This window comes from Alosa pseudoharengus, unplaced genomic scaffold, assembly GCF_046254945.1.
Source record: "Alosa pseudoharengus isolate Yale_2024_CS ecotype anadromous, Long Island Sound unplaced genomic scaffold, YU_APseudo_1.1 YU_APseudo_1.1_scf_13, whole genome shotgun sequence".
NCBI classification, from domain to species: domain Eukaryota; kingdom Metazoa; phylum Chordata; class Actinopteri; order Clupeiformes; family Clupeidae; genus Alosa; species Alosa pseudoharengus.
Genome location: NW_027468598.1, coordinates 27,107,434 through 27,125,406, shown reverse-complemented (window position 1 = coordinate 27,125,406; position 17,973 = coordinate 27,107,434). Strand labels below are relative to the sequence as shown.

At 41.8% G+C, this 17,973-nt stretch overlaps 1 protein-coding gene across 2 annotated transcripts; it reads left to right on the top strand.

Annotated features, from left to right (window-relative positions):
* Positions 1 to 542: 542 nt before the first annotated feature.
* LOC143121226 (adhesion G protein-coupled receptor G3-like) lies at positions 543 to 16,989 on the top strand. 2 transcript variants are annotated; one of them, XM_076281605.1, is made up of 14 exons: positions 543 to 725; positions 830 to 883; positions 1,258 to 1,467; positions 1,740 to 2,046; positions 4,139 to 4,265; positions 5,216 to 5,338; positions 7,324 to 7,446; positions 8,774 to 8,813; positions 12,783 to 12,883; positions 13,759 to 13,886; positions 14,597 to 14,865; positions 15,604 to 15,694; positions 16,037 to 16,326; positions 16,529 to 16,989. In XM_076281605.1, exons 1-14 carry the CDS (start codon positions 626 to 628, stop codon positions 16,633 to 16,635), a joined length of 2,070 nt encoding a protein of 689 aa, XP_076137720.1. In that variant the 5' UTR covers positions 543 to 625; the 3' UTR covers positions 16,636 to 16,989. The 2 variants fall into 2 exon arrangements, with proteins under 2 accessions (XP_076137720.1, XP_076137721.1); XM_076281606.1 differs by having other exon boundaries at positions 1,235 to 1,467.
* The last annotated feature ends 984 nt before the right edge of the window (positions 16,990 to 17,973 follow it).

Sequence of the window (17,973 nt, the reverse complement as noted above, 5' to 3'; positions counted from 1 at the left end):
GAGGGGGGCAAACAGTTTGTGTGTAGGATGAGTGTCATCCTTCATGATGAGGGAGGCTCTGCTTTTGCACCTGCTGGTGTATATGTCCTCAATGTATAGGCTTCAGCCAATGGTCCGCTGAGCCAGTTTAATATTTGTGTTACTCAGCAGTGTTCCGCCATAATAATTTATGTAAGCTAAAAATACTCAACAGATGTAGGCCTATACTTTAGCTCAATTACCAATGATATAGACATCATGGTGCATATTTGCCATTTACCCCTGTGAGATCACATTAATGATCATTCTTTTTTGTAAGAAGATGAGGAAATTCAATTAAAAAAAAAATAACATTTTTGATCATTATTGGTAGGCCTATTTCTTAGAACTTAATCAGAAAAGGTGAAAGTGCTTGAAATGTAACAATTTTGTAAATTTGTGTGGGAATATAATATCCCTGCACAGTTGGCCCAACCAGAGGGGAAACTGCCAACCATAGGAAGAGATCATAGAATGCAAATTTGTGGGTAGCCTACTATGCGTCAGCAGTCGAAGCACAAACGTTCACCTAGCCAGTCATCGGAGGTGCCACGACTAGATCTGGATAATCTCCCCATAAGTATAATTTTTCTGTGTTAACGAATGTATGCATGGGCAGTGTCCTGATTTGGTCATGTTGGCATACTACATGTACTGGGCATCTATTTGTTTCTGGCTCGGAAAACACACTGTGCTGAGCGACTGTCGTAAGTATCTTTCGTGCTCTTCATTAACAATATATTTTAAACATATAGGCCTTGGTTAATATGCCAATGTTAGTGGGACATGATGCGTCTGATTCTTGTTTTAGCTCAAACGGCTTTCTACATTGGGAACGGGGAGGTTCGCATTAACATCTCTACAGGTAAGGCCCACTGGATTTCCAGTGCAAAAAGGGAATGCATAGCAGTAGATGTATTGAATGATTTTTCAGAGAGAAACCTTTCATCAGTGTTCAGGTTCTTATGTGTGCTCAACATGTTCTTGGACTCTAAATAAATACTAAATGACAGGCTACTGTAGTGATACTCTATATCTCTGAAACTAATGAAAACTACATTATATCATTAAAAAAGTGCAAATGTGTGTTTTTGCACAGTAGCACAGTGGTGTGGTTTGATATTTTGAAGCATGGTAAAAACAAAAACAAAAAAGAAACAATAAGCCACTATTCTACTCCAGAATGAATGTCACTATCATACAAAATGTCGGTTAGTCTTTTGTTTCTTTCGTCCTCAGATTTTATCACTCTTCAGAACTCTTTTGGATCTAGTGATATGTATACATGTAAAGTGACAACAGGAATAGGGGTCTCCGTCGACACCTACATCCTTATAGCCAGACTCAAAAATAGGCCATGCCCTGCAGGAAAGTCGGTGGTCTTCTCTTTTACCTCACCCGTATTGGCTGAGGGAGTATATAGCAATTCCATTTCGTCAAACTTAACAGGTGAAGTACATGCACCCTCCTACAGTATACACACTTTTAATTAACAATTACTATGAATGGTTCAGGTTCAAGTTCAAGCTGGTTGCTGTAAAGCATCTTCAGACATATTTATATGTAATGACACTACTGTATATGAATTAAATTTAATTAACTTGAATTGACTTTGGACATTGGTAAGACATGCACTGGAAGGTAGCTACTGTAATCTAAACCAAACTAAACTGAACTAGGCTAGACTTGGCTAAATCCTCATCCCTGTTCTCTGTTCGCAGACTGTGCTATTAACATGACTCAGCCCAGTGATGATGCCTGCAAACCGTATCCCCTGGATGAATGTGTGCACGACTGGGACTTTCAATACTTTCAAGGGTCCAAAGCTGGCGGAGTATTTGTTCCGGTCAATGGGGGAGGTCCTCTTACATCAATTCCTGAAGTTATTAACAATTGTTCCTGCGCAGTCATACAGCACCTTTTGGAACTGCGATTGGAGATTGGAGCAATACATAATATTTATAGAGATTGCATCTTGGGATTCAAGGATAAAATGAAAGATTGCAAGAGTCTTCAGTTACTGGAGAGGTAGGCCTTTACTATTGAGAGCTTTGTTCTGGGGGGTTTGTGGGCTAGCCTATGTATTAGGGGTTTGCTGGCTATGTATTAGGGGTTTGTAGGCTATGTTTTTGTGTGTGTGTGTGTGGGGGGGGGGGGGACTAGGTTTTGGGGTTGTTTGCGTGGGGAACCTTTTTTTCCATTGTGGGACCCTGTAGCCTATCAGGGGAACTGTCTGTTGTCTGTTGGGTGATGTCACATGTATGGGGTGCATTTTGTTAGCAACTACGTTAGTAACTTGGTCAGAACTAGTTAAGTAGACACAACTGTTTCCCAAAAAGATAGTTAAAACTATGGTGGTGCAACTACATAGTCCGAGGCATGAGCTACATACAGTAGGTGTTTCCCAAAACCATAGTTCCAACGAACGTTTGCGTAAACTGTCATAAAGTTTGTTAGTTCGCACTACACTTCTCGACCTGTGGTAAACTAGAATGATAGTTTTGGGATTTTCATGCCAAAAATTTCACTGATGCCACTTATTTGTGTGCACATTAATAATTATAAATAGATTTAGGTTTCTGGTGGATTGTTTTCTGGTGATATTTACACTTCTACCCACCATACATCCATATTTTAAAATGGCTTAGGTAGAAAACTCATAATTTAAAAGTCAATTTGCAGCCACGTACAAGCAAGTCAGTCACCCACCTGCAGATACAAGGTGTGCAGTTTTGTTCAGTCAGTTGAGAATATGCCTTTGATTTTAACATTGTCATGGAGTGGGGGATAATATGATCTGTACAATACTGTAGATAGACTCATCTAAACAAACTTATCTATCTAGGTAAACAATGGTGAGAATATTGTAGTCAAAATCTCTTCTTCACCCCAGATTCAAATTCATGGACACGGTCATATGCTGTACACCTTAGGCTATCATCAGCCTTAACGCACTGTGCCACAGAGCTGATGGCATGAAAGAGTGAATTGAGAATAAATAACAATAGAGTACACAACTGTTTCACCAGCACATTAAAATGACACATGTGTAAAAGTTAATTCAAAGCTACTTTAATTTCAACCTATATACAGTCTATTGTGCAGACCATGTTATCCCCATGACAATGTTAATATCAAAGGCTACAATATATGTGTATGTTGCTGCAAATTGACATTGGAATAATGTATTTTCTGCTTAAGGCATTTAAGAATATGGTTGTATGCTGGTTAGAAGTGTAAAATATTTACCAGAAACCTGAATCCATTTATAGTTATTAATCTGCACTCAAATAACTGGCATCAGTGACGTCTTTGATATGAAGATTCCCAGAATTATCCTTCTAGTATGCTTTTAGCACAGGCCAGGAGGTGAAGTTCGAACTACATAACATCACGTTCGTTGGAACTATGGTTTTGGGAAACACTTGTATAGATTAACGATGCATCGGACTATGTAAATTGGACCACTAGTTCACACTATCGTTTTGGGTAACCGTTAGTTAAACAGTCGTAATTGCATAGTTCCAACCATGTAAGTTGCTAACGTATAAGCTTTTGGGAAATGCACCCCAGTATGTTTGTGACCATGTGACCCATGTTACAATGTATTTTGTTGTGTGAACACTAAAGCATTCTAAAGTGTCTATGATAAGAATAAGAAAGTTTCCATTGCAAGTGACATAGTGATGTAGTTAACAAAATCTGAGCACAAGTGTACACCTCGAAGACAGGCGTAAACGGCTGTGTGTGTCAACTGTCCATTCGTGATCCAATCGGTGACGACACATTTTACAACCCAGTGTAATCAGAGCTAATCCACAGACAGTGCATTTCTAATGCACTTCATGCTTCTGACACCTACACACTGAGACCAATCATTCAGCCACTTGACCATGCAACCTTTGTCACTCTCACCACAACACACCAAATCAAATCAATCAATCAAACCTCTCAGTCAACTCGGTAACCTCAATTAGTAAATGAATCTACAGTGTAAGTAATGAGAGCAACACAAGTTGATTTCTTCAAAAATGTATCTGAAATACTGCACCTTGAGTAGTCAGACCTGAAGAATGTGAAATTAGACTTTCTAACCCTAATTGTTCCCCCTCCACCACAGGGCCATACGCAACATGACCTTGGGGCCCCTTCAGAGAAACATCCTGAGCTTGATCAGTTCCACTGTCACATCTGGTGACAATCTGACAAGCTTCTTCATATCTTTACCTTCAGGTGACAGACAGCAGGTATGACAGGAAGGTTAAATGAATGAGTGGGGGTGTAGTTGGCATGGGGTGGGGTGAGTGAGGTGTGGGGGTGGGTTGGGGTGGGTGAGGTGTGGGGGTGTAGTTATAAGCTTGGAGTGTAGAGGGTCGGGGGTGGAGGGCGTAGTTGGATGCCTGGAGTGTGTGCATGGGCGTAGTTGAGTGTGTGTGTGTGAGGGGTGGGGGGTAATAACCTTGAAGTGTGTGTATATGTGTGTTTTTGGGGCAGCATAGTTGGATGATTGGATAGTTGGATGAGTTGGTGAGGAGGTAGTTGAATGTTGACGTGGATGGGGGTCTAATCGAATACTTGGGTCAATGAGGGGGTTATATTAGGGATCACATCATACACGTGTTTTTGTTACAGGAGACCTCTGAAGTTCGTCTACAAAAAAGCTGCCATCTTTGAGATCCGGTATCTGGCGATTTTTCCTATGGGAAAATAACATGGGGATTTTGAATTATTGCACCTGTTAAACTCTCGTGGGAACGAAAAAGTCTGAAATGCAGACGTTTTCCCAAACACACTTTTGTCCTCTGCCTTCGAGTGGACACTGTGATCTCCGGTATGCGAAGGTGGCACAGTTTGATTTTTTCTACCCCAGAGCTAACTTGCTAACTAACTTAATGGCAAGTTGCATCACAAGTTAGCTCTGGGGTAGCAAAAACCAAACTGCCACCTTCACGTACCGGAGATCACAGTGTCCACTCGAAGGCAGAGGACAAAAGTGTGTTTGGGAAAACGTCTTCATTTTCCCCACGAATTTAGGTGTGATAATTCCAAATCCCAATGTTATTTTCCCATTGGAAAAATCTCAAGATACCGGATCTCCTTATATGGGCAAAGATGGTAGCTTTTTTGTAGGCAAACTTCAGAGGTCTAGTCAGATTACTGCCTCAGAATAATGATCTCACAGAACTGTCTCTGCTAGTCTACATCCCTGGATGATGTCACAATGGAGGTCCCCCCAGAGGCCCTTGATCCGATAAAGATCAACTCAGGTGGCCGGCTCAACATAGGCGCATACTGGTTCAAGGAGGACTCATTGTTCCCAGTAAGATCTATGTTTGACCAATGTATTAATTCAGTATGCTCTTGTTTGAAGCCTTTGTTATTGCCTCAAAATAAATATGTATGCAAATGAATATATCACTGCCATTGTGCCATTGTTTACGAAAAACATAGTCAAAATGCTTAGCCATGTTGTCAAGATAACCAGTTGATCACTGGTTGATCTAATGCTTCATACCTGAGAGCAAGAAACAGCATACGGAAAGTATTCACAGCGCTTCACTTTTTCCACATTTTGTTGTTACAGCCTTATTCCAAAGTGGAAACACATAATGACAACTTAAAAAAAGTTTGTTTCAGATTTTTGCAAATTTATTTTAAATAAAAAACAGAGAAATCACTTGTACATAAGTATTCACAGCCTTTGTGATCAAGCTCAACATTTAGCTTAAGCCCTCCTTACACTGACAGACTTAGAAAGATTTGCAAAGATTTGGACAGTGGATCTGAAAATGGCTGTGCACCGACGCTCCTCATCTAACCTGATGGAGCTCGAGAGGTTCTGTAAAGAGGAATGGGCGAAACAGGCCAAAGATAGGTGTGCCAAGCTTGTGGCTTCATATTCCAAAAGACTTGAGGCTGTAATTGCTGTCAAAGGTGCCACAATAAAGTGTTGAGCAAAGGCTGTGAACACTTAAGTACACATTATATTTTCATTCTTTATTTCTAATACATTTGCAAACATTTAAAAAAAAAACTTTTTTTCATGTTGTCGTTATGGGGTATTGTGTCTAGAATTTTGTATTGAATCCATTTTGGAATAAGGCTGCAACATAATAAAATGTGGAAAAAGTTAAGCGCTGTGAATACTTTCTGTATGCACTGTATATAGTTAATGACAACAAGTTCGGAATTTTTGCTGTCAATGGTTTATGCAATGAATTAATACATCGATCTACCAGGCACTGATATCTGAAAGTATTTGCCCTTTCTGTTGTTGATGTTGATGTTGTTTGAAACCTAAACACTCTGCTGCACAGACCTCCTCCTGTGTTTCACCCACTGTTTATTCAAATGCTAATTTGCCTGCTGGACTGTAATCCCATCATATCGCCTCCACCACATCTGAGAATCAGATGTCCCCATGGCGGGCCTGCTCTCTATCCTTCAGCAGGATTTGAATACAGTTTACCTAAATTTCCCTCGGGATACTAGCCTGTGTGAAACTAGGTGAACAGAAGTCATAACGGGAAGTTAAAAAAACGGACGTCAATTGGATCCTTCCCAGGCGGATCTGCAGGACAAATTCAATGTATCTATCTGTGTGCATGGGGTAAAGCAGCATGTGTTCTCACTGCTGTGTCAACAAGCCTGGTCCCTTGCTGTCACAGGCTTGATAGATTTTTTAACATCAGTCTGGATTAAATGTCCTTTAAAAATGTGGCTGCAGAAAGTCCTGTATTGGGGTTAACTGTGCCTTCTACCTGGCTGAAAAGTTGTGCCAATTAGAATCAGCTGGTTGGAACAAATTGCGGTAGAATGTTGACTTTCTGAAGTCAGAATTTTCCCCCTCTGCTTTTTTCCCCAGTCATGGAGAGAACATAGACACATACTGCAACTTCTATTACAGTAACAACAATTAGACCTTACTAATGCCACCATTACCAAGTAATCACTACTATGGTGAATAGTGAATGGACTGCATTGTATCACTTTTCTTCAAAGTACTTTGCAGCCTAGGTGAGAGGTTGCTGAATGACATCTCTACCCCCTGGGCCACTACTACTAATATTGCCAATGCTATTTGCATGCAGACCCCGTCAAAACATGGACATATTTGCATAGCTGTTCAGATCCTGATCTGACCTGTGAAGAAGCTGCTGCTGTTATGTGTTATTCAATGAATCCAATGAATTCCTATTAAACTTTCCAGGTTTGCAAGCGATACACACACACTCTCTCTCTCTCTCGCTCTCTCTCTCTCTCACACACACGCACTCATTTGTGCATATGTGTGTGTTTGGACAGGTGGAACAGGTTAACCTGTCTCTGCTGAGGAGTCGTGTGGTGGCCCTGGATCTAGGACAGGACATCAGCGGCCTGGAGAACCATGTCAAACTCACGTTCTCCCTGCAGAACACAACACTGGTGGTGAGGAACTGGAACCGCCTGTATCAGCATACACCTCACACCCTGTTCTCTCCCATACATACAGTATATTCTGTCTTTCTGTCAATCATTCATTCATTCATTCATTCATCCATTCTCTCTCTCTCTCTCTCTTTCTCCCCCTTATCTCTTATCATCACCTTCTAAAGGCTTTGATATACAGTACGTCTGCACACAGTTACACACGCTCTACATGCGCTCCTCACGTGACTTGCACCGTAGTTATTATCAGTTTTTCAACTTGTTTCAGCAAACAAAGAGAACACATGCATTCCTGCAACTAACCGTGTTACTGTCGTGTGAATTTATTTATCCAGACGCTACAAAAGGGTTCAAATTATATCCTTAATTGATTTGTGGTTATATTTTGAACAGGTTCCTTGATAAGCAGTTTTATTGATGTAAGATCACAAGACTTGTACATCTTGGAGCTTATTGCCGTTTATTAAACAGAACAAGCATACAGATATGCACTGGGTACTTACAGACCATCTGGTTGAGTTACATAGACATCTCTAAACAGCTTACTTACAATACATGGTAGAACCTCAGACGTTCAGTCATTGATTCAAAGATTACGTATCTCAGAGTCTTCCAACTACTCCACACGTAAAAATACAGAGTAGCCTATTGTTACCTGTTACGCAAACAAAAACATCTCCTGGATGTTGTGGAATATGTTGGGTAATGATTTTTTACAATATTTAAGGACATGGTGAGAATGAGGCAATGTAGGCCTACAGAGCACACAAGACAAACAATACAGTTCTTTCAGTGTTGCTGCTTCTCCTGGAGTTCTGCTCATGCACAGCTCAGTCGTCAAAGTGCTCTTGGCACATAACATTTTAGAGGTAGCCTACACAGCAGCCCCTGCATGACGACATTTTCGTCACATGCACAGCCAGCATCTCGTGTGCAGAGCAGACACCAGAGCCATGAGTACCATCATTAGTGATGTACACTCACACACAAAGTGCTGCCATGAGTACCATCATTAGTGATGTACACTCACACACAAAGTGCTGCCATGAGTACCATCATTAGTGATGTACACTCACACACAAAGTGCTGCCATGAGTACCATCATTAGTGATGTACACTCACACACAAAGTGCTGCAGGCTGCAGATAAGGGCAGCCAACACACACACACACACACACACACACACACACACACACACACACACACACACACACACACACACACACACACACACACACACACACACACACACACACACATATACAAGCACACCCTGTAGACATTAGCTGTTTGTGTAACATGTCTTCCTGTTCTCTCTCTAACACAGAACACGGCGCCACAGTGTGTCTTCTGGGATGTGAAAGATGGTAAAGTACTCCCTTCTCCTCCTCCGTCTATCCTACCCTTCATCTGTCTATCATTCTGTTTGTGTCCAGTGTGTGTCTGTTCTTACTCAGGTCAGTGTGTACTATCCTCAGGATCTTTGTACGTGTGTGTGTGTGTGTGTGTGTGTGTGTGTGTGTGTGTGTTTGTTTGTTTGTTTGTTTGTGTGTGTGTGTGTATTTAAAAAATCATTGTATTGCAATGATCTCATAATATGTGGGTGGAATGCAAGGAGGACACCAGCTAATCTCCCTGGTCCACCCCTTTTTGTGTCACCTACTGACAATCAATGTTGCAGCTCCCACAAAATGCTCATGAAAAGGGGAAAACTCAGCAAACAAAAGAGACAAAATTTGTGGCAAACACGAGTTAGGATAATTAAAAGACAGTCAAACTGTTAAAACTGTTTTGGATCTTGCGCTAAATCTATATGGATGTGACAGACTTAAGTCAAGTCAAGTCAAGTCATTTATTTATATAGCACATTTAAAAACAACAGGGGTTGAGCCAAAGTGCTGAACAAACACAAAGAAAAGGTTACCTTCATAACAATAAGACCATACATCTACACAACGGCCATACATCTACACAAACTAAGTGTGATTATTCGTAGCAAGACAGCATTAGTAGCAGTGACAAGAAAATACATGTAGATAAGATAAATAAAAATAAATAAGAAGATTAAAACAAGACCAAGAACATCATACTGTATTAAAAGCAAGTGAGAAAAAAATATGTCTTGAGATTGGATTTGAAGGAGGTAATTGTAGGGGAGGATTTGATATGTGGAGGAAGGGTATTCCAGAGCTTTGGAGCAGCTACAGAAAAAGCTTGGTCGGCACAGGTTTTGAGGCGTGTACGTGGGACAGCAAGCAGTAGTTGGTCTTGCGACCTGAGTGACCTGGTAGTAGAGTGTGGGGGCAGAAGTTCAGAGATGTAAGGCGGGGCTAAACCTTTAAGGGCTTTAAAAACAAAAAGTAAAATTTTAAACTCAATCCTGAATTTGACCGGAAGCCAGTGTAGCTGAGCTAAAATTGGTGTTATGTGCTCACTTTTTTGGTGTTGGTGAGGAGCCTAGCAGCAGTGTTTTGTACCAGCTGGAGTTTGTTTAGATTTGATTGTGACATGCCAATGTCCAGAGAATTGCAGTAATCTAAGCGGGAGGAGATGAAGGCATGGACAACGGTTTCAAGATCAGTTGCGGACAGAATGGGTTTCAGCTTGGCTATGGTTCTTAATTGGTAGAAACTGGCTTTGACTACACTACTGACATGCTTGTTAAAATTTAAGGACCCATCTAACTGAACGCCCAGGTTTTTGACTAGGTTATGCAGGTTAGGTGAGAGAGGACCAAGTGCGTTGCTTAAATTGGTGACAGAGGAGGGGGAGCCAAAGAGAATTATTTCTGTCTTGCTTTCATTTAATTGCAAAAAGTTGCATGCCATCCAGGATTTGATATCCTCAAGACAGCTAAACAGTTTGTTGAGGGTGGAAGTGCAATTTGGACTGAAAGGCAGATAGAGCTGTGTGTCATCAGCATAGCAGTGATATTGGATGTTGTGCTTCTGGAGGATGGAGCCCAGGGGCAACATGTAGAGGGAGAAGAGCAGGGGGTCTAGAATGGACCCTTGGGGGACACCATATTTACATGCAGAAATGGAGGAAGACTGGTGTTTTGTGACTAATGGTGTGTGTAGGCCAGACACTGGTGTCTGGTGGTGACTAATGGTGTGTGTAGGCCAGACACAGCCCCAGACAGGAGTAGAGTTATTATGGTTTACTGAAGACTTTGGACTATGACGAGTTGAATAGGTTGTACAAACGGAGAAGATTGCAGATGTGGTTTGTACAATAAAGAAGGAATAAAAACCCAATATTACAGTAGATCGCTGTATGACAAATCATGTATATGTCAAACAGGATATAAATAATAAGATCTCTGATAACACAAAGCATTATGTTAGCCTACATGTCTTGTATTACATAAATAAATACCATCACAAGTATATTTAGCAGAAAGGGAAAAAAAATTTAGTGTAGCGCGTCAATCGTGTCAAACAATAGAATGTTGCCGACAAGCAGATTAACTTAATTAGCAAACATTACATCGATAAACATTACAAACAGATTAAGGCAGTATTTCATAGACGCACATGCAATAACTTAGGTATTCCTCAGGAATTCAGGATTCGCAAATGTGTTAAACAAAAGATTGCCGCCGTAGCCATTCAAACAATCCTGCACCTGCACAAGAAGTGACATTTAAATAGAAGGCCGAGAGCGCAGGCAGGGATTGCGGAGGCGGAGAAGCTTGTTTGAGCAAGGGATTTTTTTACAGCCGCCCCTCAAATATGATCGGTATATTTGATAACAAAAAAAATCTATTCTGAAGAAGGAATATTATCATCTACCGTAAAACTTCAAATAATAGCCGAGTCCCAAATAGACGCACGGCGTGGCTACAGGTTTGGGTTAAAGGCCGGTCTCAAATAGAGGCCTGGTCTGTTTTTTTGTTTCGGGTTGTATTTAATCTTCTAAAACCCGTCAGATCGTCTGTTTAAAGCCCAATTCACACCAAAGATTCGCAATGAGACGAAACCGTTGCAGAAAGGACTTGCAGCGGTATGGTGCAGACTGCACGCTAACGTTATGATTAGATGGCATTAAAAGACTGCGGTGGGGAACAGCTAGAGTTCCAAATTGTATAACTTTTTTCAATATGAACTATGCCTATATGTCCGACTCATCGTTTAGTTCATTCCTTTTGTTTAAAATTTGCGGATAGGCCGATGGTAAGCTTGTTTTTAGGCTGGCAACAAAACAAAAGGGTTCACAAACGTTATTCTTTATTCTAAATGCGTACTGCAATGGCGATAAAGAGAAAGAAGTAGGCTATGATTTGAAATGTAAGCTGACTGTTGTCAAATTTGCCAAATAAAATATGGGAGAAACATATGGTTCATGCTCTCTCATGCTGTTTCATTTGTGCCGAAAAGGAGGGAGAATGAAACATTACGCACATTCCACTTTTACATAAATAATTCCTGAACGGTTTTGGTCAGGGCTGATAATGCAACTGTATTTGACAAAGGACATAGGCTAGGTTGCTAGTGACAAAATATGAGCTTTCAGTGTGATACGATGTCTTTGTAAATTACGTTTGATTAAAACGTGTTTCATCTGTTCTGGCTATCCCCACTATTTAAATCTTATCTCACTCAATGAACATCTCAACACTAAATGAATGATGATCCGCAATTGTCATCAGATAGTCTAGTCATATGTGTAGACATTCAGTGTGTTTGAAATAATTAATTTGATAATATTTTCCATCTTTGCAGAGGAAAAGTTTTGTGTAAAGGGAATTAAAGGCCTGTCTCATATAGACGCCTGTCTCTAATACTAGCCGGTGCAGTTTGGCGATTTGGGAAAATAAAAGCCTGGGCTGTTATTTGGAGTTTTACGGTATATTTGGCAAAATAATCAGTGCCCTAAATGGCCTTCTGTAGATTTTTTTCCTTAATCAGAACTTCGGCTGTCCTAACACGGCCATCTTTACTGGGTTTGAGGTTATGTATTTTTCCAACTGGCCAAAATGCTCAGTCAGGTTAAGAGTGTCCTGTTACCACTTCTGTCGGGTCTGGAGTACAGGGAGGTAATTCTTTATGAAGCTGGACCGGAATTGGTCTGCATTAATCTGGCTATGACTTCAGCGTCTATTGGAAAGTAACTTAGAGGATTGTTTACTCCTAACTCCTAACTGGGTGAAGGGGTGATCCAATTAATGGTCGCGACTGTTTCAGGGATAGTTTTCACTCACAGACCTGACCCTATCCAGTCCTTTGTCATTTGACAGAGAAGCAAGCTGTCTCAGGCAACACACCTTACCTGTGTGTGTGTGTGTGTGTGTGTGTGTGTGTGCGTGCATATGGTTCTGTGTCTGTGTGTTTCAGAGGCGACTGCGACATGGAACTCATCTGGTTGTAACACTACTATTGTTAAAGGAAAGGTGATCTGCTCGTGCAATCACCTGTCCTTCTTTGCTGTACTGCTGGTAAGAGATTCTGTGGATTAAAAACATGTGCTATGTGTACAGTGTGTACACTTTAAGCTGTATGGATTCCAGCCACATACAATGCAGATATATACCATACCATTTGGATTTACATTAGGGCTGTGCAATTAATCAAATTTCAATCTCAATCTCAATTTTGGCTCCAAACAATCACAAAAATAGTATAATCGAGAGAAAAAAAAACAATTATTTTGCCACATTCCGTTAAGAATTAGGGTTTTTGTAAATAGGTACAATTTCAACTCATACAGCACACTGATTCACGCTGCTTCTTTAAGCCCTGCACTCCACACGACCCTCTCCTCTGTGCACAGGCAACTCAAGCAGTTTTGGGTTGTGTGAGGGCTCCTGCAGTCGGTAGCATCATGATCCACGCCGAAATTGTAACTAGGGCATTCTCTGCTAAGTTTGTTACTATCACTGTCAATCAAGGTGACCAAATTAATGAGAGAATTTATGGCAAGTTGGCTAATCTGATGTTAGAACACGCCTGTTTTTTTTTTTTTAAATCAGCATGGTACAACTTGTCTTTTAGCTTCTACTAGTGCACAAAGATAACATTAGGCAAACGCAAATGCTACCATTAGATCACTAACACTGATTGGTTGCTCCTTCAGTCCAAATAGATTATGAAAAATATTTTCAAAGACCCAGGGGAGACCCTCATGAATAATTGTTAATTGATAATCGAGATTACAATTTTTACCAAAATATAATCGTGATTATGATTTTTGCCATAATCGAGCAGCCCAAATTTACATCACATGTAGTGTGGATTAATGCCATATGTATGTACTATGCATGTGTATGAATGTCTGTGTGAACATGTGTGTTGTGTTTGTGTGTGTTTCCAGACTCCTGTAGGTGTGGTAAAACCTCTCAGCGCTGCATCTGTTTACACCCTGACTATACTGTCGCGGGTTGGCTGCAGTGTGTCTCTGGCCTTCCTTGTCCTAACGGTGCTCACACATGCTTTCTACCAGTAAGGCGCCCGCACACACACACACACTCTCTCACACACACACACACACACAGACACATTTGTTTTGTACATATCCAACACTCACATCCAAATGCAGATTTCACACACACAAACAACCCTCCCACCCCTCACTTCCCATCCCCTCTTCCCCCCTCCCCTCCTCCCTCCACTCTTCTCCTGTCCCTCTCCTCTCCACTCTTCCCCTCTTATTTCACTACCCATCATCTCTCCTCTCCTCTTTTGTTTCTTCTTGTTACTCCTCTCTGCTCTCCACTCCCCAACCCATTATACGGCAGAACGCTCACCACACACCAGCTTGAAGTGGCTCTCCTCTCCCCTCTCTACTCTACTCTACTCTCATAATTACTCATCTCCCCTCTCCTCATCTCTCCTCTACCCTCTCCTCTCCCCATCTCTCCTCTCATAATTACTCCTCTCTCCTCTCCTTTCATAATTACTCCTCTCCTGTCCCCATCTCCTCTTCTCCCCTCTCATGATTACTCCTCTCCCCTCCCCTCTGTCCTCCTCTCCCCTCCTCATCTCTCCTCTCCTCTCCCCTCATCTCTCCTCCTCTCCCGATTACTCCTCTCTGCTCTTCTCTCCTCCTCTCCCCTCATGATTACTTCTCCTCTCCTCCTCTCCCCTCTCATGATTACTTCTCCTCTCCCCATCTCATGATTACTCCTCTCTGCTCTTCTCTCTCTCCTCAGGAGAGGGCCGACTGAGAACTCCCTGTGGATCCATCTGCATGTCTGCGTGTCCCTCCTCCTCCTCAACCTCACCTTCCTCATCAACGACTTCCTGACGGCCCTGCGAATCCCGGCTGTCTGCATCGCCATGGCAGCGCTCACGCACTATGCCGAACTGAGCATGCTCACCTGGTTCGCCATCGAGGGCCTGCACCTCTACCTGCTGTTCATCCGCGTCTTCAACATCCACATCAGGAGATACCTGCTCAAACTCGGCCTGCTGGGGTGGGGTAAGTATGTGTGTGTGTGTGTGTGTGTGTTGCTGGGGTGATGGGATGGATTCACAAGAGGGAGCTTAGAACACAGCTGGAAGGACAATGTATATTTATGTATGTATGGATAAATGGAACAGGTGATGGTGGTATGGATGGATTCATGGATTGATTGATTTATTAATTTATTGATTGATTGGAAAAGAAACACCTGCAACTCTACTGCAAGTGCTGCAACTCTTATAGATCGTATTAGCCTGGATCTTCAAGCACATCTAGCTTCATGTGTACAGGAGCACCAGTTTCCTGGTTATCTATGGGAACGTCATCTACAAATGATGTGGAAAATGTTGCTTATTTATTTCCATGCTTTCATTCTGTGAAACCTTTCATGTACCATTTTCATTTGCAAAAGAAATAAATGTTGTTTTGTAACATCCCTAACACCCCTGATGTTGTGCGCGCAGATACAGATAGAAAGGAGATAGATAGATAGATAGATAGATACTTTATTGATCCCCAAGGACCTAGGCCATGCAGTGGACTGACAGTGAACCTTTCATGTACCATTTTCATTTGCAAAAGAAATATATGCATATTATGGGGCATTTATAAATCACATTTGTTTGTTTGTTTCTTATGAAGACTTTTCTCAGTTTGTTTGTGAGGTCTTGTTGGCTTTCTAACTCCAAAGTGCTCACTGCTCAGTGTTTTTTTTTTTATCTCGGCTATCCTGTCTTCTTGCCTGTGTTGCAGGTTTGCCTGCTGTCCCTGTTGCCGTAATTGTCGGCCTGGATTTGTACGGAGAGTCCAAGATAGAGAATGAAGAAGGGGGGTCCACATCTGTGTAAGTAGATACCCAAAGGGGTAAACTACTACAAAGCCAGGCTACTGGCTTACCCATGCAGGTAACTTTGGGAGTTACCGCTGATCTCCAAGCAGTTTGTCACATCAGAAGTAATACATGCAGTAAAGCATTTCTTTTGGAGAATAACGGTTACATTACTCCAAAGTTACTGGGGTAAGTCAGTAACCTGTCTTCGTAGTATAGGCCTTTGATACATACCTCATTATCAGTAACAGCTGTGTATATGGTTAATGATCGCCTATCCTCACTCTCAATTGTATCTCTTGTCCTCTATCTCTCTCCTCCCGCTCCCCTCCTCTCTTCTGTCTCTGTCTGTGCCAGGTGTTTTGTGAAAAAGGATAATCTGATTCCGCAGATCCTGACCTATTGCTACTTCTTGCTGGTGCTGCTGTTTAACGTGACCATGTTCAGCGTGGTCCTGAACCAGCTGCTGAAGGCCCGGCTCCACAGTCCTATACCCCAGGACAAGGGCCTGAATTGGGGGATGGTCCTCAGCCTCTTGGCCCTCTCATGGATGCTTGGCATCTCCTGGGGTGTAATGACCTTCAGTGCCATAGCCCCCCTGCAGGAGATCTCTTTTTACATATTCTGCACCCTTAATGGCCTGCATGGTAAGCCTGTGTGATTCATGTGTTGTGTGTGTCCATGCAAGTGTGCATGCATTCATTCAGTCGTGTGTGTGTGTGTGTGTTTGAATCTTATTGTTGTTGCTGCTGTTGATAATTTTGTTATAATGGTGATGTCGTTGTTTTTGTTGTTGTTGATGATGCTTGTGTCATTGTTGTTATTATGATGTATCCTGTGTCTGTGCAGGTTTCTTCCTGTTTCTGAGGTACTGCAGCCTGCTGAGGAAAGAGAAACAGGCATCCAGCAGCATCTCTGCAGCAGCCAGCACCCCTCAATCAAGCAAATCTAACTAACCTTAACATTTAACATTAATATACATACACACATACCAATACTGTTAGGATAGATTATGGTCACATGGTAGGGCAAGCTCTGACTTACACAGGGGGTCAAGAGCGTGCAGATTAGCTTCGGCATGTTAGCATACGCCATTTTCAAATATGGCGCTGCATGGAGCATTTGGAACCAGCTCCATGCACGAAAATCCGTGTTGGGCACGAGCTCTCATGCGCGTACATGTTGGTGGGCGGGTACCTATCCGGCAGCTACAGCCAAACGTTATTCAGTGCGTATTTCTTGAGGATCCTATAAGACGTGCATATTATGGTTGTTTATCCATCATATGACAAATAAACAAATAAATTAAATTGTAACGTTATTGATCTTGTTTCGTTGTTGTTTGTCCCGAACAAACATAGCCTAAACATGATTAAAGACAATAAATTACACAACAGCGGCATAAAGACCTTGTCTCGTTACACCATGGGTCTCCAACACGTTGCTCTCAACCTATTGCCGCCCTCTTTGGAGCTTGCCAGAGGCTGAAGCACTAGGCTACTACATTTAAACACAATTATTGCCACGAGGCATTCCAGCCTACGAATTTAATAAAAAGTAAACCATGCATAATTTTTAAAAAAAGCTAAATTTAGGCTACTTCGCTATGCAATAAGGTTTCCATTAGATCACAGCGCACGTTCAATGAATGAAGGAAAGTCCTTGTCTCGCAATAAACAGCTGGAAATTCCAACACTTTTTCCACTACACGAAACTTTACAGTGATCATCAAATACCCTCTAGATTTAAATGCCCATCAGTCTCAACATTTAACTATATAATAAAAGTCAAAAAGTAAATTAAATCCCATACCAAAACCGAAAATCGTCTGCGTTTGATAGCCTGGTATGCCGCTCCAAACAAAACGCATGTCTCACAATAACGTACAATGTAAGAAATAAAGGTCTGCCTCGAATAAGTCTACCTCAAATAAATACCTGTGCTTTGCAGCCTAAGTAAAAAACCAGACCCTGGACATAATTTAGGATTTACGGAAAGTATGCAATCATACGATGTTGGACGCCTGGCGATGCTCTGGCCATCTACTGTGCCTCTGACACCGCTGCCTCATTTGGATGGTAACTCCACAGGTGAGCGCGAAGATTGGATGTCGTGGATGCGTAAGTAAACTGTTTTTTGCTGAGTCCGCAGACAACATTCTCTTTAACCGTTACTTTACCATCTGCAGGGTACAACTCAAAGTAAAGACACCACATTTTAGATGAGTTGGGGACGAGTTGCGTAATTGTCCGCTCAAGCTGACCGTTCTGTGCGTTATCTTCAATACTATCTTC

Coding starts and splice junctions, on each gene's coding strand:
- LOC143121226 (XM_076281605.1), top strand. CDS start 626: ATGCATGGGCAGTGTCCTGATTTGGTCATGTTGGCATACTACATGTAC. Junction 1,468..1,739: donor CATTTCGTCAAACTTAACAG/GTGAAGTACATG, acceptor CTCTGTTCGCAG/ACTGTGCTATTAACATGACT. Junction 8,814..12,782: donor CTTCTGGGATGTGAAAGATG/GTAAAGTACTCC, acceptor TGTGTGTTTCAG/AGGCGACTGCGACATGGAAC.